The following is a 25,247-nucleotide window of genomic DNA, read 5'->3' as shown; positions in this document are numbered from 1 at the left end:
TGTCCCTCACACCTGGATAGTTCATTTTGTTTAAAGTCATACCAAAAATGCAGTTACTGTCCTCAATTGAAGAGGCTCCTCATTTTAATCCGCACCAGACCCGAATATAAAAGAACGAACATTGTCCCCCAGACCCGAATGTGAAACAGTGAACATTATCCCCAGATCTGAATATAAAACAGTGAACATTATCCCCCAGACCCGAATATAAAACAGTGAACATTATCCCCCAGACACGAATATAAAACAGTGAACATTATCCCCCAGACACGAATATAAAACAGTGAACATTATCCTCCAGACCCGAATATAAATCAGTGAACATTATCCCCCAGACCCGAATATAAAACAGTGAACATTATCACCCGGACCCGAATATAAAACAGTGAATATTATCCCCCAGACCCGAATATAAAACAGTGAACATTATCCCCAGACCCGAATATAAAACAGTGAACATTATTCCCCAGACCCGAATATAAAACAGTGAACATTATCCCCCAGACCCGAATATAAAACAGTGAACATTATCCCCCAGACCCGAATATAAAACAGTGAACATTATCCCCCAGACCCGAATATAAAACAGTGAACACTATCCCCCCAGACCCGAATATAAAACAGTGAACATTATCCCCAGACCCGAATATAAAACAGTGAACATTATCCCCCAGACCCGAATATAAAACAATGAACATTATCCCCCAGACCCGAATATAAAACAGTGAACATTATCCCCCCAGACCCGAATATAAAACAGTGAACATTATGCCCCAGACCCGAATATAAAACAGTGAACATTATCCCCAGCCCCGAATATAAAACAGTGAACATTATCCCCCAGACCCGAATATAAAACAATGAACGTTATCCCTAGACCCGAATATAAAACAATGAGACTGGAGTTTCATGAGGCTGAGACTTTTGTTGTCGATGTGGTAAATTAATTTGGGACAATACCTTTAAAAATACTCAGTCTACAATCCTGACATGAATCTGAAAGTGCTGGAATTCCTCAGCAGGTCAGGCCTTCATCTGTGGAGAGAGAAACAGAGTTAACATGACAGCTTTGTGACCTTTTATCTGACCTGAGAATATATAGAAATGTAACAGTTCATTACCAGGTCAAAAGAAGACACTTCACAGACTTCTGGAATCAAATTGACTTCAACAATTTTCTATCATAATCGCTGCCTCCATTTGTTTCTTGTTTCTTTAAGTATTTGTTTTCCTTTCTCATTTCTCTATCATTTTCTCCACATTGTTTTCAGACTGCTGTTATCGTGTCATTCGCATCTCATCTAGACACGTCTTTTGTTTTTTTAATGGGGCCATTACCACTTCTTTTGACCTTACATCATGAAATCTTTTGTCAGTTAATCTGTCCCGCCCTGCAGCCTTTCAGAGACCTTTCCTTCTGTTCCTCTTCCCACCTCCCCCACTTCACTGGCTCACGGACCTGAAATGTCAATTCTGTTTCTCTCTCCATAGGTTCTTCCAGACCTGCTGGAGTGTTTCCAGTTTTTACTGCTAAGTTCATATTTGAAGCATCGCAGTATTGTTCGTTTTTCCATTCCAAGCACTCTACCTGATTAGTTTAACCTCTGTGTGGGAAAGCATTTAGAAGCTGGAATCTAGGTCAAAATAAAGCCATTTGTTCAATTGTGGTTTCATTAAAGCCTGTTCAGGCCAAATCGTGTTGAACTAAATTTCTTGAGTTATTTGTTAAGGCAACAGAGAATGTTGATGAGGTTAATACGGTTGATGTGAACATGAATTGCTAAACAGCATTTGATACAGCGCCAAGTAACAGGCTTGTCAGCAAAGTTAAAGCCCATGGGGCAGAGGCAGCATTGGATGCGTGACAGGAAACAACACGCATGGTAAACGTTGTTTTTTCAGATTGAAGAAAAATATAGAGTGGGATCACAAGGAGTCGGTGTTAAGACCACTGTTTTCTTGATATATATTAAAGACCTAGACTTGTGTGTGCAGGGCAAAATTTGCAAACGAAGCCAAATTTTCAAGTTGCGTTTACAGTGAGGAGCATAGTGATAAACCTCAAGAAGACATAGACAGGATGAAGGAATGGGTAGACATGTAAACAGGTAGAATATAATTCAGAGAGGTGTGAAGTGATTTATTTTGGTAGGGAGAACGAGGAGAGACAAAATAAAATAAAGGGTACAATTGTAAAAGGGTGCAGGAGCAGCGTAATCTGGGGCTATATGTACACAAATCATTGAAGATGGCAGGGCAGACTAAGAAAGCAGTGAATAAAGCATGTGGAATCGGGAATAAAGTAGAAAATCAACAAGTTAGAATAAACCTGAATAAAACACTGGCTTAGCCCCAACTGCAGTATTGTGTCCAATTCTGAGCCCCTCACTTCCGGATGAATGTGAGGCATTCGAGAGTGTGCAAAAAAGATTCACGAGAGACGATGAACTTCAGTTAGGTGAAGTTGGGTTTGTTTTCCTTGGAAGGGGAACCGTTCTCTTGCATCTTTCCTGGGCCCTCTGACTTCAATTCCTTCTGAAATTGCAGCCATTTCTTGTTATTGATGTGGGTCATTAAGAAACAATGGACTCTTATGATGTCATCCAGTCCCAGTGAGATGATGTCATGAAGACTATTAAATACCAGCGGAGCCTTAGTGGTGAAAACAGTTTTGTTCGAGATGGCAGCAAGTCCATTACTGATAGATCAGCAAATGGAATTAATGGGAAAGAAAGTGAGGCAACTCATGAACATCAGGAATATTGTTGTGAATTATGAAGGTGAACAACGTGTACAGTATACATGCCCCGTTTCCCGACACGCGGCCCCCGTCTCCCGACACGGTGTCCCCTATCTTTAAGTCCTTCCAGTTTGGATAAAAGGTCTCCGACCTGAAACATGCACTCGGCTTCCCTCTCCACAGAAGCTGTTTGACCTGCTGAGAGTTTCCAACATTTTCTGTTTTGAGGTAGGATTTCCAGCACCAGCAGTATCTTGTTTCAGGGTCACAGTGGATCAGTTTTCTCTGACTTATCGTTCCCTGTTTAAAGGTGAAGAAGGGGATTTTAAAGAATGAGACAATAACTGTCCCCCTGTTCGACATGAAACTAAACTCACTGTTAATTCCTCCTGAGTAACAATTGTAAACACAAAGCTTCCAGCTGGGATTGAACCGGGGACTTTCTCATGTAAAGTAAACGTGATAATCAGTGCACTAGGGAAATGAGTGTGAATCCCCCCCGGACAGAGGGGAACTGACCATCCATCTCTCGCTCTAATTCCCAAACAGAAAATGCTGCCAAGAATCAGCAAGTCAGGCTGAGTCTGTGGCCGCTCTCACCATTTGGAACCGTCACAATGCTCGGCTGATTGATGGCAGGTCTAGACCAATAGGAAGAGGGGGCGGGACTGGAGGACCGAGCGGGAGCGGCTGGTCCTCCAACCAATCGGAGTGAATGAGGGGCGGGACCAGGCTGGGAGTGAAGCATGCGCAGTGTGAGTAATGGCGATGGGTAGACGCTTCTCGGACCCGTAATCGGAAAGGAAGAGAATTGTTGGGCGGAGGGAGCGATCGATTGGGCGCGTGGGTGGAGCGGATTGGTAAACTTGTTGTGCAATCAGAAAACCCCAAAATTGAACATTGCGGTCTCCCGCTTGCACGGAGCGGGGGGCCGCAACCCCCATAAATCGGGCCCAGTTATCGGCCGCCATCTTTATTGGGGTCAATGTGCAGCAGGGCGCATGCGGGGCGTCCATCTTTGTAGGGGGCAAGGTTTTGAATGACTGGGAGGAGCTTGTTTCCCATTGTTCAGAATGGAGACAATTTGTCCATCAAGTTGCAATATCTTTGAGTCCCAATGTCTTATTGATGAGGCAGAGCGGCGACAGAGAAAGAAAGAAAAGGAAGTAAATCCTGCTTCCCGAATTCTGCTACCTCGTGGCACGTCCTGTCCCCTATGTCCAAAGATCTGTGGGTCTTTTCAGTCCTATGAAGACCCAGGGCAGAAACCTGCGCCCCTGAGGAGATGTCATCCTGCCTTTGTGTTTCTGTGGGTTCTCCCTCACTCCCTTTTTCCTGTTTTAAATCAATTTCACAGGGGATTAGAAGGGGAAGATTTGCAGTCGGAAAACTCAAACCAAACATCACAACAGGATCTGATAGAGTCGCCCAATTTATCAAGACCTGAATATCATCGGTTTATAGACATGGAAGGAAAAAGCACCATTCACGGTGGGGAGAAACCATACACATGTTCTGTGTGTGGACGAGGCTTCAGCAGATCATCAGACCCATCAAAACATAAATGCGGTCAAAATGGGGAGAAGCCATGAAAATGTGCAGGTTGTAGGAAGGGATTCACTGATACAGTTCAGCTGGAAACTCAGCGGGACAGTCACACCAGGAAGAGGCTGTTCACCTGCTCAGATTGTGGGAAGAAATTTGTTAATTCATCCAACCTGCTTACACACCAACGAGTTCACACTGGGGAGAGACCGTTCACCTGCCCTGAGTGTGGGAAGGGATTCATTAATTCATCCAATCTGCTGAGGCACCAGGGAGTTCACACGAGTGAGAGACCGTTCACTTGCTCCAAGTGTGGGAAAGGATTCACTCAGTCATCCAGCTTGGTGATAAACCAGCGGGTTCACACTGGGGAAAAGCCATTCACCTGCTCCGAGTGTGGGAGGGGATTCACTGACTCATCCAACCTGCTGGCACACCAGCGTGTTCACACTGATGAGAGACCATTCAGGTGCTCTCACTGTGGGGCTGGGTTCAGGCGAGCATCTGAACTCACCATACACCAGCACACTCACACTGGGGAGAGGCCATTCACCTGTACGGAGTGTGGGAAGGGATTCACTGATTCATCCACCCTGCTGAGGCACCAGCGAATTCACACTGGGGAGAGACCGTTCACCTGTACAGAGTGTGGGAAGGGATTCACTCAGTTATCCAGCCTGCTGAGACATGAACAAACTCACACTGAGGGGAGGCCATTCAGCTGCTCTGAGTGTGGGAAAGGATTCGCTCATTCGAACAACCTTGTGAGACACCAGCGAGTTCACACCGGGGAGAAGTTGTTCACCTGCTCTGAGTGTGGGAAGAGATTTACTCAGTCATCCCACCTACAGACACATCAACGAATTCACACTGATGAGAGACCGTTTAAATGCCCAGACTGTGGGAAGTGCTTTAAAAGTTCCGGGGAACTAATGTCCCATCAACTTGTTCATACTGATGAGAGACCGTTCGGGTGCTCTCACTGCGGGGCTGGGTTCAGGCGATCATCTCAACTCATTTTACATCAGCGAACTCACACTGGGGAGAGGCCGTTCACCTGCTCCGAGTGTGGGAAGGGATTCACTCAGTCATCCCACCTGCAGACACACAAGCGCACTCACACAGGGGAGAGGCACTTCACCTGCACCACGTGTGGGAAGGGATTCACTCAGTCATCCCACCTGCTGACACACCAGCGAGTTCACACTGGGGAGAGGCCATTCACCTGCTGCAAGTGTGGGAAGGGATTCACTCAGTCTGCTAACCTGCTGAAACACCAGCGAGTTCACAAATAACTGCAGTGATTGGATTTTGCTGTTAATCACAACCAGACTGAGCCATGTTCATTCGGGCCTGTTTCTGCTGATGTTAATAAACACCAGCCCTGTCATCGTGGTTCTCACTCTGAATAAAAATTAAATTAATCAGTTTTGTGTTAAACACACTGTTTTGAGTCTCTTTAATATCTCAAACACACGTTAATTCCTTTGAAGGGCTCTCCCTCTCCTTCAAATCTGCCATCATCGCTCTCTCCTCAATAAAACCAACCCTTGACCCCAATGTCCTTGTAAACTACCTCTCCATTTCTTTCCACCCTTCCCTCTACCAAACCCTTGTCACCATCCAAATCCATGCCCATCAGACTTGTAACTCTATGTTTCAATCCGTGCAATAAGATTCCTGCCCCTGTCACAGTATCGAAACAGCTCTTCTCAAAGTCACATATTACATCTGATGTGAATGTGACAAAGGTAAACTCTCCCTCACAGTCCTTCTCGGCCTGTCCGCAGTCTTTGACACCATTGACCAAACCATCCTCCTCCAATGCCTCTCCACTGGTGCCCTGCTGGGTGGGACTGCAAGCTCCTGATTCCTTTCTTATCGATCTCATTGTAACCAGAGAATCACCTACAGGAGCTGTGATTACCTGAGTTACATTTTCACAGACTGACTCACCCGGTAAGTGATCAGATGTCACTGAACTTTGATATAAAAATGTTCCATTTTCACTCTCAGAGTGACCGTATCTTACAGACCAAGCCCTTCTTTCCAGATTAGCCCTTCTGGATAAGATCAACAGAGAAGCGTGAAGACGTTCCAGTTCACAACCCAAACTCATAGAGGTAAAAAATGTTTGCTAATTCATGTTAAAAAATAGAGCATAGCAGAACAATTTTGTGTTAATGTATGACAGACTTTACTGAAAAAGATTAATTACTGAACATTGGCCAACAGCTCCATTCTTGCAGGATGGAGATGGTAGGAGTTGGATATTAATCATTCTTATTTTGCAATCCCTATGTTAGCAGAAAATCACTAATTTATACAGACTCGCTCACACAGTCAGTGATCAGAACTCACTGGACTGTGACAAGCTGTGTTTACCTGAGTTATATTTATACAGGCTCACTCACTCAGTAAGCGATCAGGTCTCACTGAACTATGACACAATCATATTCTAATCACTCTCACACAGACTGTATCTTGCAGGCCAAGTTATTCTACCCTCATCAGCCCTTCTGCACAAGATTGACACACAACAAGATCACAGTGCTACAAACATTTGGAACTTCTTGTTAGAATGTAAACTGGGAGAACAATGGTCTATTGGTCTCTTACAGACATAGAGATAGAGATTGACAGTCAGGATTAACCAACAATTTTTACCACATCACACAATTGGTATGACGCAGAAGGAGGCCATTTGGTCCATCGTGTTTGCACTGGCTCTCCCAAAGAGCAACTCACCTAGTCCCATTCTCCCACCTTACCCTTTACGTCCTCCCGTTTCTGATAACAGTCTAATTCCTTCCTGAAAGCTTCAGTTGAACCTGCCTCCGCCACACTCCCAACCTGTGCATTCCAAAATTTAATTGCAATGCTGCATAAGAAGTTTCTCCACATATCACTTTTGCTTCTTTGAATAACTTCTTTAAATCTGTGCCCTCTCGTTCTTGATCCTTTCACGAGTCAGAACAGTTTCTTCCTATAGACTCTGTCCAGACGCCTCATGATTCTGAATGCCTCCATCAAATCTCCTCTGAGCATCTTTTCTCTCATGCCACCATGCTAACCTTTCCAATCTATCTTCATAACTCAAGTTTCTCAACTCTGGAACCATTCACGTAAATCTCTTCTATACTCTCTCCAATGCCTTCACATCCTTCCTAAAATTCAGTGTCGAGAACTGTAAGCAATAATCCAGCTGAGGTCTAACTAGTGTCTTATACAAGCTCAGCATAACCTCCTTGCTCTTGTACTCTGTGTCCCTATTCAAAAAATCCAGGAAACTGAATCACTTATTAACCATTCTCTCAACCTGCCCTGCCACAATGACTTAGGCACATATACACACAGGTCCCTCAGCTCCTGCACCCCCCTTTAGAGTTGTACCCCCTAATTTATACTGTCTTCCTGCCAAAACTTATCGTCTCACATTTCTCTGGATTGAACTTCAGCTGCCACCTCTCCACCCATTCCACCAGCTTGTCTATGAACTTTTGAAGTTCTACAATATCCTCCTCACAGTTTGTGATTTTTCTGAGTTTTGTATTATCCACAGATTTTGAAATGTTGCCTTTGCCCCAAGTTCTAGGTCATTAATGTATGGCAGGAAAAGCAATGGTCCCATAACCATACCGCTGTGGAACTCCATTACAAACCTTCCTCCAGTGCAAAAAATATCCACTAACTGCTACTCTCTGTTTCCTGTTATGCAGCCAATTCCGTATCCATGTTTCTACTGTCCCTTTTGTAACCTGAGCTTTAACTTTTCTCACAAATCTTTTGTGCAGTACTTAAACAAACGCCTTTTGGAAGTCCATGTACACCATAGTGACAGCATTGCCCTCATGAACCTTCTCTGTTACCTCTTCAAGAAACTCCATCAAATTAGTTAAACATGATTTTCCTTTAAGAAATCCATGCTGGCTTTCCATAATCAACCTGCATTTGTCAATGTGATGATTAACTTTGTCCAGAATTATTGTTTCTAGGAGTTAACCTAATTGGTCTGTAGTCGCTGGGCATATCTTTACGCCCTTTTTTGATCAAGAGTGTAAAGTTTGCAATCTTTAGTCCTTGGGGTCTACCCTTGAGTCTACAGAAGACTGAAAAATTATGTCCAGTTCCTCCGCAATTTCAACTCACATCTTGCAGTATCCATGGATGCATCACATCTGGTCCTGGCGACTTAACAACTTTAAGTACAGATAGGATATTCAATACTTCCTCTTTCCCGCTTTTAAACCCATCTAGTGTCCGAATTACTTCACATTTTTACCATGGTCTGGGTAGCATCTTCTTCCTTGCTAAAGACAGGTGCAAAGTATTCATTTAATACCTCAGCTATATGTCTGCCCCCTTGTGTAAATTCCCTTTTTGCCCCATATCAACCCTGGTCTGAAGCTTTGGAGCTCGAACATGGTATTTATTATTCTTCAGCCCCTATGCTAACAGAAACCCTATCCTCAATTCCCCGGGTTCAGACAAAGATTAACTGAGACACTGTTTCTAATGGCGGCCGAAATTACCCACAATCCGGTGCGCCTCAGAAACCGCTCTATCTGGTGCGGGTTGTCCGGGTGAACGGCGCATGCTCGGAGTCTCCCGCTCTCTGCTTGAGGTTGGTGCCGGAGAGAAGCCGGAAGAAAGTGGAGAATGTTCATTGGTTCAGATTCGGCACTGGGGCCGCCCTCGGGATTTGTAAACCCCGCCCCCCGACACTGACCTCTCACCTGACAGCTCCCAATGCCCGGCTGATTGATGGCAGCTGCGGGCCAATAGGAAGAGGGGTTGGGGCAGGATAGTCGTGTAGGAGAGGCTGGTCCTCCAACCAATCGGAGTGAATGAGGGGCGGTGCTGAGCCCGGCTCTCCCTCATTGGCTGAAACTCTGCATCATTCTGAAAGCTAATTTCTCTCAAACTCCAGAAGAAAGCTGGACCTTTCTTTTTGTGACTTTAAACAGATGAAACCCTGTGGATGTGGAGTAGACATTTCAACATTTGTTACTGAAATGTGCGGACATGATGAAACAATACACACACAATTCAAGGGCTGACTTCAGGGCATGAATGCAGACATGGAATGACACCATTAGAACAAGAAGGTTCCCTAGTTTCAATAAATGGTTTGGACAGTTTAGGGAGAAGGTTAATGCTGTTAATCATTCAGAACAATAGACGGAAATCAAGGCCTGTGAGAGAGGGGCCCACCGCAGACAGGTCGAGAAAGACCAGAATGGAAAGTTTACCTTTGTCACAGTCATATAGCTTTCAAAATAACTGTTCTGGAATTGTGGCGGGGCAGAAACCTGATTGGAGAGATTCAAACCTGGAGTTCAGAGAAAGATGGACATGGATTTGGGAGATTACAAAATGTTTAAGTATTTTTCAAAGGAAATTGAGGCAGGGAATGAGGCGGCAGCATGCAAAGATGCAGAAGTGAAGAGTTTGTTATTTTAACGACAGTGGTAATGATGGAAGATTTAAAGGAGAGCGGGACAGTACTTGAAAAGAGAGAACTGTTGTGAATGTCAGTAGGCATGGGGAGGTTGTTTGGTCAATAGTTTAGTGGGAATAGGGTCGATGGAGCAGGTTGTGCACAGAGAGAGCACTGAGAGGGCATAAGGGGAGACAGGAGAGAAACTCGTGAAAAATGTGTGTTCAGGGCTTGGGCAAGTGGGATCTTCAGACACAGTTTGTCCCGTTGGGCCAGTGGAAGGGAGGGAAGCAGCAGAGGCAGCTGATCGGATTGTCTCAATCTTAGAAACAAAGAAGCTCCATGAGATCCTCACATTGTTGCTGGAAGTGAGGATGGAGGAGACAAGCGAGAGGGAGAGCCCTTCAAAAGGAACAAACTTGTGTTAAAGATATTAAAAAGACTCAACACACTGTGTTTAACGCAAAGCTGATTTATTTGAATTTTATCCAGAATCTGTAACTGGGCTGGAGTTTATTAACATCAGCAGAAACACATTCCAATGAATATGCTTCAGACAACAATATCATTAGGAACTAAATCCAACCCAAGCAGTTACTTGTGAACTCGCTGGTGTCTCAGCAGGTGGGATGACCGAATGAATCCCTTCCCATACTCAAAACAGGTGAACGGCCACCCCTGACTTTGAACTCACTGGTGTTTCAGTAGGTTGGATGAATCAGCAAACCCCTTTTTACACACAGTGCTGGTAAACGGCCTCTCCCCAGTGTGAACTCACTGGTGTGTCTGCAGATGGGATGACTGAGTGAATCCCTTCCCACACTCACAGCAGGTGAACAGCCTCTCTCCAATGTGAGTGCTTCAATGAATTTCCAGCTGGGATGGGTAACTGAATCCCTTCGCACAGTTCCCACATTTCCATGGATTCTCTCCAGTGTGACTGTGGCTGTGGTTCGACAGGTCATTTGTTCGGCTGCAGCCTCGTCCACACACAGAGCATGTATACGGTTTCTCCCCACTGTGAACAAGGCTTTTAACTTCCATGTTCAAAATTCGATGATATGTGGGTTACGATAAATTGGGCGACACCATCAGATCCTGATGTGATGTTAAGTTTGAGATTCCGGACTGCAAGCCCTGTGAAAGTAGTTTAAAACAGGCCAAAGGGAGTGAGAGAGAATCCATAAAAACACAAAGGCAGGTTACGAAATTGAGCTGAATGAATCTGGTCATTTTTGGGACTGGCACGAGGAAAAAGTGACAATGAAAGCTTTCAGACACAATGGATTCATCAATGCCTATTAGGAAAGGGAACCCAACGACTGGACAGGGCCTATACAAAACTCCAAAATCTAGGGGAGGAAAGAGAGGGAGATGGGAGAGCCAGGGCGTGAAGGAGAGGGATGTTACACATCTGCAACTCTACCAGAGCTTTGGCAGAATCTCCCAAACCCGCAACCTCTACCAGCTAGAAGGACCAGGGTAGCAGGTGTCTGTGAACATAATCACCTCCAAGTCACACACGGTCCTGACTTGACTGACATTTAGTACTGGATGAACAGAAATTTCCTCCATTTAAATATTGGGAAGACTGAAGCCATTGTCTTCAGTCCCAGCTACAATCTCCACTCACTAACCATCAATGCCATCCATCTCTCTGACAAATTTGAGACTGAACCAGACTATTCAACAATCAATTTTAGATCGTGAACTCACTCCTCCATCCCCACCCCCTTTCCGATCCCTCTTATATTTTCCAATAATTTATATAGATTTTTCCTTTCCCACCTATTTCCATTATTTTGAAATGTATTTCCATCCATTGTTTTATCTCTACCTTTTAGACTATTTCGATCCCTTCCCTTCACCCCACCCCACCCCCCCGAGGGCATATCTGTACCTTGCTTGTCCTGTTTTCTACCGTTAATTAGCACATTCCTTAGATAATATCGCCACCTTCAACATCTCTTTGTCCTTTTGTCTATGACATCTTTTGGAAATCTTCATCTATCACTGGCCCTCTATCCAGCTCTACCTGTCCCACTCCACCCCCCACCCTCCGCCCCATTAAACCAGCTTATATTTCACCTCTTTTCTATTTTTACTTAGTTCTTTTGAAGAGTCATACAGACTCAAAACGTTAACTGTGTTCCTCTCCGCAGATGCTGCCAGACCTGCTGAGTTTTTCCAGGTATTTTTATTTTTGTTTCAGACTATTCACTATCTTGGTGTCATATTTCGCCCCAAGCTGAGCCTCTATTTGCACCTCAGTAACTTTGCCAAACTTCACAACTGCCTCAGCTCATCTGCTGCTAAAACTCATCCTTTTCCTTGTTCCCGCTAAACTGGACTATTACTAGCTACCCACATAAAGATGGGGTCATTTAAAACTCCGCTTCCCTTATCCTTACTCGCACTAAGACTCGTTCATCCAACACCCCTGTGTTCACTAAGCTACATCGGCTTCTCGTTAGGCAGCTTCACAATGTTCAAATTCTCATCCTTGTTCTAAAATCCTTCCGTGGCCTCACCCTCACTATCTCTATAATATCCTCCAATCTACATCCCGCCAAAAAAACTGGAGTCATTTAATTCAGGCCTTCTGAGGATCCCTGATTTCAATTGATCCACCATTGGTGACCGAGCCTTCAGCTGCCCAGGCCAAAAACTCTGAAATATTCTCCTTAGACCTCTCTGCCTCCCTCTCATCCTTTAAGACACTCCTTATAACCTACTTCTTTGACCAAGCCTCTGATCATCTGCCCTTATGCCTGCTTATGTGACTTAGTGTTAAATATTGCAACATAATATTCCTGTGAAACACATTGGAAGGTTTTATTCTATCCAGGGTGCTACATAAATACAACTTGTCCTTGATGATTTGGATATATATCATCGCTGAGTGGAAACCCTGTAACTCCTTACCAAAGAGCATTGTGGGAGCACCTTCACCACAGTGACTGCAGCGGTTCAGGAAGAAGGCCCACCAACACCTGACCAACAAACAACTGGGGATTGACAATATCTGCTGGTCTTGTTAGTGACGCCCAAATACCAAGAATGGATTTAACAAAAAACCTCGGTTGTTTCTCTCTCCACAGTTGCTGTCAGACCAGGTGAGTTTTTTTTTTCCAGCATTCTCTGTTTTGATTTCAGACTTCCAGCATCCCCAATATTTTGCTTTTATCCGAATTGGTCTGCCTGTGTTTCTAAACTCAATCCTGTAAAACAATGAAACAAAAGCAAAACTCTACAATGTTGGATCTGAAATGAAAATATAAAAGACTTCAAATATTCAGCTGGTCAGGCAGCATAAACCGATTAAGAAACAGAGTTAGGGTCTCAGGTCACTGACTTGCCTTCAGACTGCACGAAAACGCTCAGCGGCAGCCGATAAGTAATGGCGGCCAAGGTTCCCACAATGCTATGGGCCCAGAAACCGCTCTATCTAAAAGTTGTTTATTTTCTTATCTAAGGTCGGTTGACGCAATCTGCGGGTGGTAACAATGGCGCATTGAGAGGTAAGGAGGTGAAGAACTGCAGCAAATTACAGGAATACTTAAACGGACTTGCAGACTACACGAAGAAATGGAAAATTAAATTCAAAATAGTGAAATGAAGGAGGGTTGGGTTCCTGCAGATGGAGATAGACCGTATTCGATCCCGAGGTGCATTCAGGGTAGGATGACCCGCCATTATTATAGAAGAATTATGCCGCGTTTCTGCGCTTGCGCACCCACAACAATGCCGAAACTAACAAAATAAAGCCCAGCTCTGAAGAAGAGTCATACGGACACGAAACGTTAACTCTGCCTTTCTCTCCACAGATGCTGCTAGATTTGCTGAGTTTTTCCAGCATTTTCTGCTTTTGTTGCCGAGACTAACAACCTCCCCGCATCCAAAATCACTGGAACCTGCAGCCTGGAACTGGGAGTTGGAGAAGCGGGAAGAATGAGGAGAAACAATATAATCTGACACTCACAACAACCTCCAATCCACCTCCATTCCCGGGATAGTGAGACAGAGTTTAGAAACACTCACCAACACGACTCCAATGAAACATCCACGAGGAAAGGGGGAGCAGTGACTGTGCCTGCTCTGATATAGCCCCAGACCTGTCACTCAAACCCCCAACTCCGCCCAGTTCACAGCACAACCTATCAGCTTGAAGCTTCCTGCACTTTGACCCCGCCCGGCTCAGGTGTGGGACAGTCCAAGGTGATTCGTTTGTGTCACCAGGAGAGTGGGGGAGGGGTGACCTCCCGCCCTGTGCTTTCTCCAAAATGAATTCTTCCTCCTCTCCCCCAGGGCCCTCTAAACAATGCATGCAGGTGGCTGATGGACTTTAGGGGTCCTCACTGACCTGCACAGATACATTATCCTGCACCTCCCACCACCCCCATTCACCATATGAACAAGTTGCTTTTCATTCTTCTGCTCCCCCTTTGCGAAAACATCTTGATTCAAACAAGTTTTGTTTAAGACTTGTTTAATCTTGTTTAATTGCAGGGCTATGGGGCAAAGGCAGGGACGTGGCATTAGGTAAATTGTTCCTTCAGGGGGCTAACGCAGACCTTTTGAGCTACAACCATTCTATGGTTCTCTGATGTGTCTATTCCGTTGCTCCATTCCCAGTGATTCCCACCTTTTGCTATTGTCCCTGGCGCCCTGTTTAACCAAGTAATTCCTCCCCTTTCCCCTGCTCACCCTGTGCAGTGTGTGTCAGACTTCCTCTGGACACCTCCCCCCACCACCATCCCGGCCCCTTTAACCATCAGCAGCTTTCTGCTTTTAGTTTAAATTTACAGTATTGCAAGATTTAGCTTCAAACTCGCCTTCGCTGACTGCAGCTAATCTGATAATGTTTGCCCCTCACACCAGGGTAGTTTATTTTGTATAAAGTCAGACCAAAAATTCAGTGACTGTCCTCAAGCTTCTTCTTTTGATGCTCACAGGACCCAAATATAAAACAGCGAACGTTCTCCCCCTAGACTGAATATAAAAGAGTGAACATTCTCCCCACAGACCCAAATATAAAGTAAAGTAGTGAGACTGGAGTGTCATGAGGCAGAGGCATTTGTTGTCGATGTGACAAATTAATTTGGGACAATCTCTGCCTTTACAAACTCTCACAGTCTACAATCCCGTCATGAAACTGAGAATGCTGGAAATCCTCAGCAGATTTGCATCTGTGGAGAGAGAAACAGAGTTACCGTGACAACTCTGTGACCTTTCATCTGAACTGCAAATGGATAGAAATGTAACAGTTCATTACCAAGTCAAAAAGAGACACTTTACAGACTTGGAGAATCAAAATTGTGTTCAACAATTTTCTATCATATTCTCTGCCCCCATTTTGTTTTTTGTTTCTTTGCGTCCTTGTTTTCCTTTCTCATTTCTCTTATTTTCTTTACTTTGCTATCAGACGGTTGTGATGGTGCAATTCGCGCCTCATATCGACACATCTTTTGTGTTTTCACTTGTCCCATTACCACTCCCTTTGACCTTGCTTCATGAAACCAAATCTCTCTCGCCCTGCAGCCTTTCAGAGACCGTTCCTTCTGTCCTCCCCACCTCCCCACCTCCCCGATTTCACTGGCTCACAGGCCTGAAACGTCAATTCTGTTTCTCTCTCCAGAGGTTCTTCCAGACATGCTGAGTGTTTCCAGTTTTAACTGTTTTCATTTCATATTTGAAGCATTCAGTATTGTTCATTTCTCCATTCCAAGCACTCTGGCTGAGATTTATTAATAATTAAATTCATTTATTCATACTTTAGTGTTATATGTCTTGAAATCTGATTAATTATTGAGCTATTTATCAGTGTCTTCAAATGTAGTTACAATTTCATCACTTCTCTCTTTTTCCTCACACTTCCTCTCACTAATATTAAATCCATACTAATCTTAAATGGAAGGATCACCCCAGCACCGACAGACCAGTCAGTTTAACCTCGACATGGGAAAGCATTTAGAAGCGGCAATTCAGGCCAAAATTAAGTTATTTGTGCAATTGTGGGTTAATTAAAGTGAGCACGGATTTGTTCAGGACAAATCGTGTTGAACGATATTGCTTGAGTTTTATTGATGAGACAACAGAGAATGTGATTGAGGATAACACAATTGAGGTGCACATGAACTTCTAAAAGGCATTTGAGACAGTACCAAGTAACAGGCTTGTCAATAAAGTTAAAGACCATGGGGCAGAGGCAGCATTGGCTGTGTGACAGGAAACAACATGCATGGAGAATGATTGTTTTTTCAGATTGAGGAAAAATAGACACTGGGATCACAATGAGTCAGTGTTAAGACCACTGATTTCTTGATATATGTTAATGACCTAGACTTGTGTGTTCAGGGCAAAATTTCAAAATTTGAAAACGGAACCAAATTTTCAAGTTGTGTTTACAGTAGGGAGGATAATGAGAAACTTCAAGAGGACATAGAGAAGATGGTGGAATAGGCAGACAGGTGCCAATAAAATTTAATTCAGAGAGGTGTGACGTGATTCATTTTGGGAGGAAGAACGAGGAGAGACAATAGAAAATAAAGGATACAAGTGTAAAATGGTGCAGGAGCAGTTCAACCTGGGGCTTTATGTGCACAAATCATTGATGGTAACAGGGCAGGCTGAGAAAGCAGTGAATAAAGCACGTGGAATCCTGGGCTTCATGAATAGAGGAATTAAGTACAAAAACAACCAAGTTAGAAGAAACTTGAATAAAACACTGGCTTGGCCCCAGGTATAGTATTGTGTCCAATTCTGAGCACCTCACCACAGGAAGAATGTGAGGCATTAGAGAGTGTGCAGAAAATATTCACGAGAGATGAGGAACTTCAGTTAGGTTAGGTGAAGTTGGGTTTGTTTTCCTTGGAAGGGGAACCGTTCTCTTGCATATTTTCTGGACCTTCTGTCTTCACTTCCTTCTGAAATTGTAGCCATTCAGTGGCGGGGGTGTTAAAAACTTTCTTTCATGGCATTTGGGCAAGGCCAGCATTTGTTGCCCATCCCCAACTGCCCTTGAAGCAAGTGGCTTGGCACACCATTCAGAGGGCCATTCAGAGTCAAACACATTTCGGTGGATTTGGAGTCACATGTAGGCCAGACCATGTAAGGATGGCAGATTTCATTCCCTAAAAGGCATTAGTGAACCAGATGGGTTTTTTAAAATGATAATCGACCATGGTTTCATTGTCACCGTTACTGAGCCGAGCTTTCAATTCCAGATTTTTTAATTGAATTTAACTTGAACCAGCTGCAGTGGCGGGACTTGAACCCAAGTCCCTCGAGTTTTAGCTGGCCTTCCAGAATACTGGTTTAGTGAAATCGATGCCACCGTCTCCCCCAATACATATATATTTTTAATTATTTTGTAAATAGTTTAATATTTGTCAGTATTTTGTTTCATGTGGCTTCTAATATGAGTTTCAGACAGTTCTGTGCCAAGTGGACGAGGTGTTTAAAGGTCATTAATTTCCCTCTTTGCATGTTAATGTTCATTAAAGACACAGAGAATAATGTCCTCCTCATTCAGTATTAATGACACTTAAATCTTTTGGGTGAACAGGTGGTCTATACATTCAGGTTATTGTATAATTTGATTGCTAATTTTATTGAGTGCCCAAAATTTTAATTTGCTGACTCAATCTCCACATTGTCGCATAAAATGACTATTTCTCATTGGGCAGGCAATGGCGATGCGTTTTCCCAGCATAACCCGCGGTGGTGAATGTCCCCTATCCACACCACAAGCGAGCGGTGCGCAGGCTCAGTGCCGGACAGTGTTTGGAGCGCGCGCATTGTCAGTGACGGCAATGGGGCGAGAAGCGCCTCAGTCTCATCTGCAGCCGGTGAGGATTTGGATATGCGACGGGAGCAATAGAGCCGGCGGCTGGTTGGGGAGGTTTCTAAACACCCGGTGAAGGCCTCAAACCCCGAACAGAGACCTGCAGGTCCTGAGCTTGCAGCTCCGGGGCTTTTAACCGAGACGAGACCCAGATTAACGGCCGCCATCTTGTTTCGGCGGGGTTTAGAGCGCATGCGCATATATCTTGATGACGCTACAGTGGGCGGGGCTTCGGCGTGCCTGTTCCCAACCGGGTCCAAGTGCCCGGATAATACACTAACTGGGCAACAGGTTTTTCAACAGCTTTACCCACTTTCAGGCTGCCGGTGATGTTTGAAGCGTAGAGGAGTCCACGGGCCTTGTTTCTATTCGGGCGGAGAGGTTGCAGCCCCTGTATAGTTACCTGAAGGGGATGATCCTCAACCTTTGGTGTCACTGCTGTCCCATTCTCTGAATCTTTGTCTGACCAGTGTGGAGGGGGAGTGGGTAAGTCAGAGAATCTTCTCCTGACACTGTTCATGGGCCCGGTTAAAACAGAAATTTGCAGATCCAGGATGGGTGACACACCTGGGGGTGGTCACACTGGCTGCCAACCTCTCTTCCATGGTCTTGTCCGTGCCCGGGTGTCCCTGGAAAGGGAACACGCGGTGTCCACTGGTACACTTGATACCTCCCACATCCAGTAGGCACCTCAGGGTACAGAGTGTCTCATAGACACTTGAAACAACATTCTGGTTTAGTTAGGGAGGTTCCCTTTGCTTTTGTTGGGACTTTGTTGCTGATTTGTGCTTCTTTTAGTTTGATTGGACCACATGTTTGGGGAAAGAATGTCCCAAAGAAACTTGAATTGTCTGTTTTGAATTTCTATCCTGTACTTACAGTGATGGTTTTTGTAAACTCCTTTTACAGGGGAGAAGAGGGAGATGATTTGCATCCAAACCAAACCAAACATCACATCAAGATCTGACCGCGTCACTCGATTCATCAAGACCTGAATATCATCAGACATTGACTGTGAAAGTAGATATATTTGTCTGTTCTGTCTGTGGGTAAAGATTTGAAACATCAGTGTGACTGGAAAAACACTGAGACACACACACACACACCGGAGTGAGAGTGTTCCAGTGAACTGAATGTAGAACGTGTTTTAACCTGTTACACCACCTGAAACAAAGATTTCACCATGCACAGCAGGAATAAACTGTGCAAGTGTACTGTGTGTGGACAAGAACTCAACTGATTATCCAACCTGGAGAGGCACAGGAACATCGACACCATGGAGAAACCGTGGAACTGTGGGGACTGTGGGAAGGAATTCAGATCCCCTTCTGAGCTGGAAACTCATCGACGCATTCACACTGGGGAGAGACCGTTTATCTGTTCTGAGTGTGGGAAGGGATTCACTCGACTAACTAACCTCACTTCACACCAACTTGTTCACTCAGACATGAGACCTTTTGAATGTAGCGACTGTGAGAAGAGCTTTAAAAGCAAAAAGAATCTGCTAATACACCAGCGAGTTCACACTGGGGAGAGGCCGTTCACCTGCTTTGACTGCGGGAAGGGATTCGCTCAGTTATCCAACCTGCTGCGACACCAGAGAGTTCACACTGGAGAGAGGCCGTTCACCTGCTCCAAGTGTGGGAAGGGATTCACTCAGTTAAGTACCCTCACTTCACATCAACTTGTTCACTCTGGCATGAGACCTTTTAAATGTTCTGACTGTGAAAATTGCTTTAAAAGCAGAAAGATTCTGTTGATACATCAGAGAATTCACACTGGGGAGAAACCATTCACCTGCTCCAAGTGTGGGAAGGGATTCACTCAACTAACCCAGCTCACTTCACATCAGCGTGTTCACTCTGAAAAGAGACCTTTTAGATGTTCTGACTGTGTGAAAAGCTATAAAAGCAAAGTGGATCTGCTGACACACCAGCGAGTTCACACTGGAGAAAGGCCATTCACGTGTTCCATGTGTGGGAAGGGATTCATTCACCCATCCCTCCGGCTGAAACACCAGCGAGTTCACACTGGAGAGAGGCCGTTCACCTGCTCCGTGTGTGGGAAGGGATTCAGTCATTCATCCACCCTGCAGACACACCAATGTATTCACAAGTGACTGCAGGGGTTGGATTCTGCTGTTAATCACATCCAGGACTGAACCATGTTCATTCTGACAGTTGGGGTTTGTTTTTGCTGATGTTAATAATCCCAGTAACTGGGCTGGAGTTTAATATTCTGGATAAAGGTTAAATAAATCAGCTTAGTGTCAAATACACAGTGCTCGAGTCCATGATTTCTCTAAGAAAAGAGGAGACTGATTGATGTTCTGTTAATGACTTTTCTGGCTTTGGTCCTTCTCTCCTTTGTGAATGGAAGATGTACATTTATATCGCAACTTTCACAGCTTCAGGATGTTCCAAAGTGCTTTACAGGCAGTGAAGTCTTTTTGAAGTGTAGTCCCTGTGTAATGTGGGAAATGCATGTCGGACCAGCCGTGAGCTTGGTCCAAACCATGGAGTCCCTCATCTTGCAGGAAATCCACCCCAGCCACAAGGACGAGGTTTTGATGGCACCGCCCTGGGTGTCTCAATGGGATCTACGAGGTCGCTGGACATAACACGTCACCCAACAGTGATTAATCCCAAACAGCAGACCCCCAACAAGGGACTGGTGAGGAGTTTACCCTCTCACAGACCACAATGGGACTAGCGAAGAGTTCGTGTCTCATGGTTTTGATCCCTGGAAAAGCAAAAATGAGCCGTGCGAGGCCATGAAGACCCCGACACCAACAACGAACTGGTCGTGTGTGGGTCAAGACTCCAGATACAGGGTGACAGAGAAACACAAACAACAAACTGGTCCTGTGTGGGTCAAGTCTCCGGGTACAGGGTGACAGAGAAACACAAACAACAAACTGGTCCTGTGTGGGTCAAGACTCCGGGTACAGGGTGACAGAGAAACACAAACAACAAACTGGTCCTGTGTGAGTCAAGACTCCGGGTACAGGGTGACGGAGAAACACAAACAACAAACTGGTCCTGTGTGGGTCAAGACTCCGGCTACAGGGTGACAGAGAAACACTAACAACAAACTGGTCCTGTGTGGGTGAAGATTCCGGGTACAGGGTGACAGAGAAACACAAACAACAAACTGGTCCTGTGTGAGTCAAGACTCCGGGTTCAGGGTGACAGAGAAACACAAACAACAAACTGGTCCTGTGTGGGTCAAGACTCCGGCTACAGGGTGACAGAGAAACACAAACAACAAACTGGTCCTGTGTGGGTCAAGACTCCGGATACAGGGTGGCAGAGAAACACAAACAACAAACTGGTCCTGTGTGGGTCAAGACTCCGGGTTCAGGGTGACAGAGAAAATCAAACAACAAACTGGTCCTGTGTGGGTCAAGACTCCGGGTACAGGGTGACAGAGAAACATTAACAACAAACTAGTCCTGTGTGGGTCAAGACTCCGGGTACAGGGTGACAGAGAAACACTAACAACAAACTTGTCCTGTGTGGGTCAAGACTCCGGGTACAGGGTGACAGAGAAACACAAACAACAAACTGGGCCTGTGTGGGTCAAGACTCCGGGTTCAGGGTGACAGAGAAACACAAATAACAAACTGGTCCTGTGTGGGTCAAGACTCCGGGTTCTGGGTGACAGAGAAATGCAAATGCCAATACGGATCATCCAGCTCACCAACCACAACACCCGGGTGGAGACCTACCCAACAAATCACACAAGACGACTTTTCTGATTACTCAATTTCAGATAGGCCAAGTTCACTGCACAGATCAGATTGGATTCCTCCAGAGAATGAAATGAACACTGAAATATCTAACTTCATCAAAGCAACTCAGGAATCGAGAGAATCCCTGATGTAAAGGATAAACAAAACCTCATTGAGGAGAGAAAGACAAGCGATCAAAGAATTAAAAGTCAATACAGATACTGCCATAAAACCAGCAGACAAAGGCAGTAGCATAGATATGGACAGACAACAAAACCTTATTGAAGCAAACAGACAACTCAACAAGACAGATTACTGCACCAAGTGAACTAAGTCCATGTATCAATAGAGACAAAAAGAAGTTAAGGACAGAGTAACAGAACTTAAAGATTCCAACTACATGAATCGAAAACAGATGGAATACCTAAAGGGACAGCAGCCGCAACTAAGGACATTTTATAAAATACATAAATACCTGGACACCTGACGGTATCATGAGAAATCCTCCAAATTTCAATCATTACAGGCTGTGGCAGTGAATCATACAGAATGGCAGAACACACTGATTCATTTTTGAACCCCACCCCCCAGCTCAATATTAGCCCAATTACATTAAGGATACTTACCGCTCAGAAAAATCCCTCACCGCACCCTTCCGACAGCACACTCTTCACAATGGAAATTGAGAGTTTGGAAAGCAACATAGAAACAGAGGGATTCCAGTCATCCAAAACATCTTGAATAAATTTCCACAATCTCATGGACCAGGCAAAGCCATAATCTGATTATTATATCTGGGACTAACAAAAAACAACTTTGAATTCAGATGGAGAATACAATCTTCAAATTAAAGATATAGCCACTCGCAAAAAATTTGCACACCCCTGCCCCTCCCCCCATGTTAATATATAAATATGTGGGGGAATGGGAAGAGAGTGTTTTCAAAAAATGTTCCAAGCTACCATTATGTTATTACAGATTTCTAGATGATACATGAGGAGTTTGGTCCCACACGGAGACAGAACTGGAGGAATCTGTACAAACAATCACTATCTATCAAAATCAAAGTCACAACAATGTTAAGAAACATGAACTTACCTGTCTCTCTGTGATGTTTTCTGGCTGGAGACTGAGGACTAGGCGTCCCAGCATTCCCTGGGAGTTCCAGCACATGTCCAGAGTGGGACAGGCAGCGCAGGCTCAGGAGAAGAGATTGAACCATTGGGAGGTGTGCAGTTGTTGAGGCAATCTGAGTCAGAGCAGATTTAAGGGATGTGAGAGGCTAGATTCTTGAAAGTGGAGACCCTTGTGAGGGAGATGGAGTTTTCACGAGATTGTGTGACTCCCAGTGAACACTGACATCTGGGTGGGTTGCTGAGAAATCTGTGGGAACTGTCTTGGTTGTCTGCTATTTAGTGTGCAGTGCACTATGTTTGACCACAGTTGCCTGTTACTTCATATTTTTCTCATGTTAATTCTGAATGTTAGAGTATAAGATAGATATTGCCAATTGTTTTACTTTTCTGACTTTGTATAATAAAGTTTAACTTGTTTGTTTAAAACTGTGGAAGTTTGTAATTTTATTCTCTTAGTACTTGAGATTTCAAATATTGTCTCCTTTAAACAAAAAGTTACTGGTCCCTAACCAGATTGAAACAATAAATACAGAAATAAAATGAATTTCTTAGACACCACAGAGTTCAAACTAACACAAGAAGATAACACAAAACACATTAGCAACTAAGGTTTTCTTCAAACCAACAGACACGCGCACCCTATTACATACCAAAAGACGCCATGCTAAACACACTTTCCATGGATTAGTGAATTCACAACTGCTGCGATTCCATGGCATTTGTACAGAACAGGTAGATTTAACAGTGTAGTCAATACCTTATTCACTGCGTTGTGGCAGAGGGCATACACAAAAAGGTTCCTTAAACATATCAAATCCAATTTTTGGAAAGAATTAGACAACCTTCCAAGATTAAATAGATTAGGCCCCAAAAATACCACTTATTATGGGATATTGCAATAAGATCCTACATATAAAGAAAGTAATTAAAACTAATTTTGAAAACTTAAATGAAGGAATCGACTCACTAAACCAAAAAATAACAGCCTTTAGAAGGAATAAAAACCGAAAGGATCTTTTTGTTAGCAGCAAGGTGAGCACACAAACCACACCAAATTGTGGGAATAGTAACTGTATAACATTCAAGCACTTCAAAGTCCTGAAAACAAGACAAAAATTCAACACAGGGAAAACATCCCTTTAAACCACAGAATCAAAAATGTGAACAACAATGTTGTTTATGTAATCCAATGTAAACATTGCAAAATCTGATACATGGGAGAGACAAGGAACAGATTAAGAACTAGACTCACAGAACACCCTCGTGACATTAGAAGAAAGAAAGAACAGGAAGCCATCAACAAACATTTTATTGAATATGGACCAGACCCTTTGGAAATGACAAGACTGGAAACAAATCTAAATTGGTTTACATTGCAAAGGAAGAGTAAAGAGGGACAGAGTAACAATGTCACCAAAAGGCTTAAAGAAAAAAAAGTGTTAATACAAGAAAACTGTTAATATTTTCATTAACTTGAATGATTCCCATTCTGGGAGGTTTGGTGAGATGGGAAAGAGCTATTCACACCTCCAGGGAAACCACTGTCAATGAGTTTACCCTTGTGGAAATGCGCGTTGGATTTCAAATGTTGTCACATGTCTGGGTAGGTCCTTTTCCAATTTACTTGAAGCCTCCTAGAAGCTTGGCAAATATTGCAGTTGTAAAAGGTCAGGTGACCTTTAGCAGCTATTTTTAAGGTTCCTTGCGCCCATTTAAAAGAAATGTTAGTTTCTTTTACAAAATCTACCACATCACAACACTACATTCGTGACAAGATTCCCCCTCTTCCATTCCTTTAAGTGGGTGACTTAGGCTCTGGCTCAATCCCGCACTTCGCTCTAATTCTACCAAATAACACAGCTCACAACAAAACATCTTTCATGATTTTATTAGTCATTTTGAATGTTCCAGATGTGAACGTGGTCATGTGGCCGAGCAGTGTATGGTACTGGAGTTAGGATCTTGTCTCTTTGGAGGTGTGGGTTTGAATCCCACCACTGCTAAAGTTTTGGGTGGTTTGCTTTGCTAGGTTGTTCCAGAAAGTTCTTCATGTGGGCAAGGGGCAGCTGAGCTGTGCAGTGTTTCATTCTGGTTGGGAGAATGAGGAGAGACAGAGACAGTAAATTACAGGTGACCAGGAAAGGGTGGGGGAAGGGCACAGACTGGATTGACCGAATACCGTTTTTCTCTGTAACACTCCGTATCCATTCTATCATCCTTCCCAAATAGTTGTGGTCAAGTGGTTAAGGCGATGGGTTTGAAATCCAGTGGGTTCTCCTCACGCAGGTTGGAAACCTGTCAACTCCTCTTCTCATCATTCCTGATTATAACCAATCGCAGAATTAATTATCAGTTAAACGGAATAAAAACCATCCAAATTCCCAGTGTTTCTTATTTCCAGTCATCCCAAACGTTCATTAAATTTGCAGTCTGAAATGGAACAATAATTGGCCAGGTTGGTGACATCCTTGTTTTCTGGCTGTTTGTCTCTCCTTAGGACTCTGTCACTGTATATGTCTGTTGTGTGTTCCTCTGTGTGGGTCAACGCAGTTCAGTTCCCTGACGGGGTGAATATATTTTTACCATCACAAATTTAATTCACATCAGTTGTGTAGCTTCATAATAAAATGTTCCAGAGAAAAAAATATCAGGGTGAAATATACAAGAGGAGTTTGTCTCTTTCTATGTATGGACTACTACAACAACAACTTATATTTATATAGCAGTTCAACATAAACATCGCACAGGAGAATTATGTAACAAAATATGACACTGACCCACATAAGGAGAGATTAGGTCAGATGACC

At 44.0% G+C, this 25,247-nt stretch overlaps 3 protein-coding genes across 3 annotated transcripts in view; 2 read left to right on the top strand and 1 right to left on the bottom strand.

The window, feature by feature from the left end:
• The window catches only part of LOC144698306 (uncharacterized), a 119,378-nt gene extending 113,533 nt beyond the window's left edge, over nt 1-5,845 (top strand). Inside the window, 1 exon segment of the mRNA XM_078570265.1 lies at nt 4,572-5,845. Within this exon segment, the coding sequence (XP_078426391.1) occupies nt 4,572-5,580 (1,009 nt within the window). The 3' untranslated portion in view covers nt 5,581-5,845.
• The window catches only part of LOC144698561 (uncharacterized), a 134,149-nt gene that overhangs the window by 93,484 nt on the left and 15,418 nt on the right, over nt 1-25,247 (bottom strand). The window lies entirely within an intron of this gene.
• On the top strand, nt 18,848-19,918 carry LOC144698043 (uncharacterized). The gene has a single exon (XM_078569978.1). The coding sequence runs from the start codon at nt 18,848-18,850 to the stop codon at nt 19,688-19,690; it is 843 nt and encodes a 280-aa protein (XP_078426104.1). The 3' UTR covers nt 19,691-19,918.

This window comes from Cetorhinus maximus, chromosome 23, assembly GCF_964194155.1.
Source record: "Cetorhinus maximus chromosome 23, sCetMax3.hap1.1, whole genome shotgun sequence".
NCBI classification, from domain to species: domain Eukaryota; kingdom Metazoa; phylum Chordata; class Chondrichthyes; order Lamniformes; family Cetorhinidae; genus Cetorhinus; species Cetorhinus maximus.
Note: the sequence above shows the minus strand (reverse complement) of the source record. Positions and strands in the feature narration are given on the sequence as shown.

What these genes read in the sequence shown, in the direction of transcription:
- LOC144698043 (XM_078569978.1), top strand. Translation starts at nt 18,848, where the DNA reads ATGGAGAAACCGTGGAACTGTGGGGACTGTGGGAAGGAATTCAGATCC.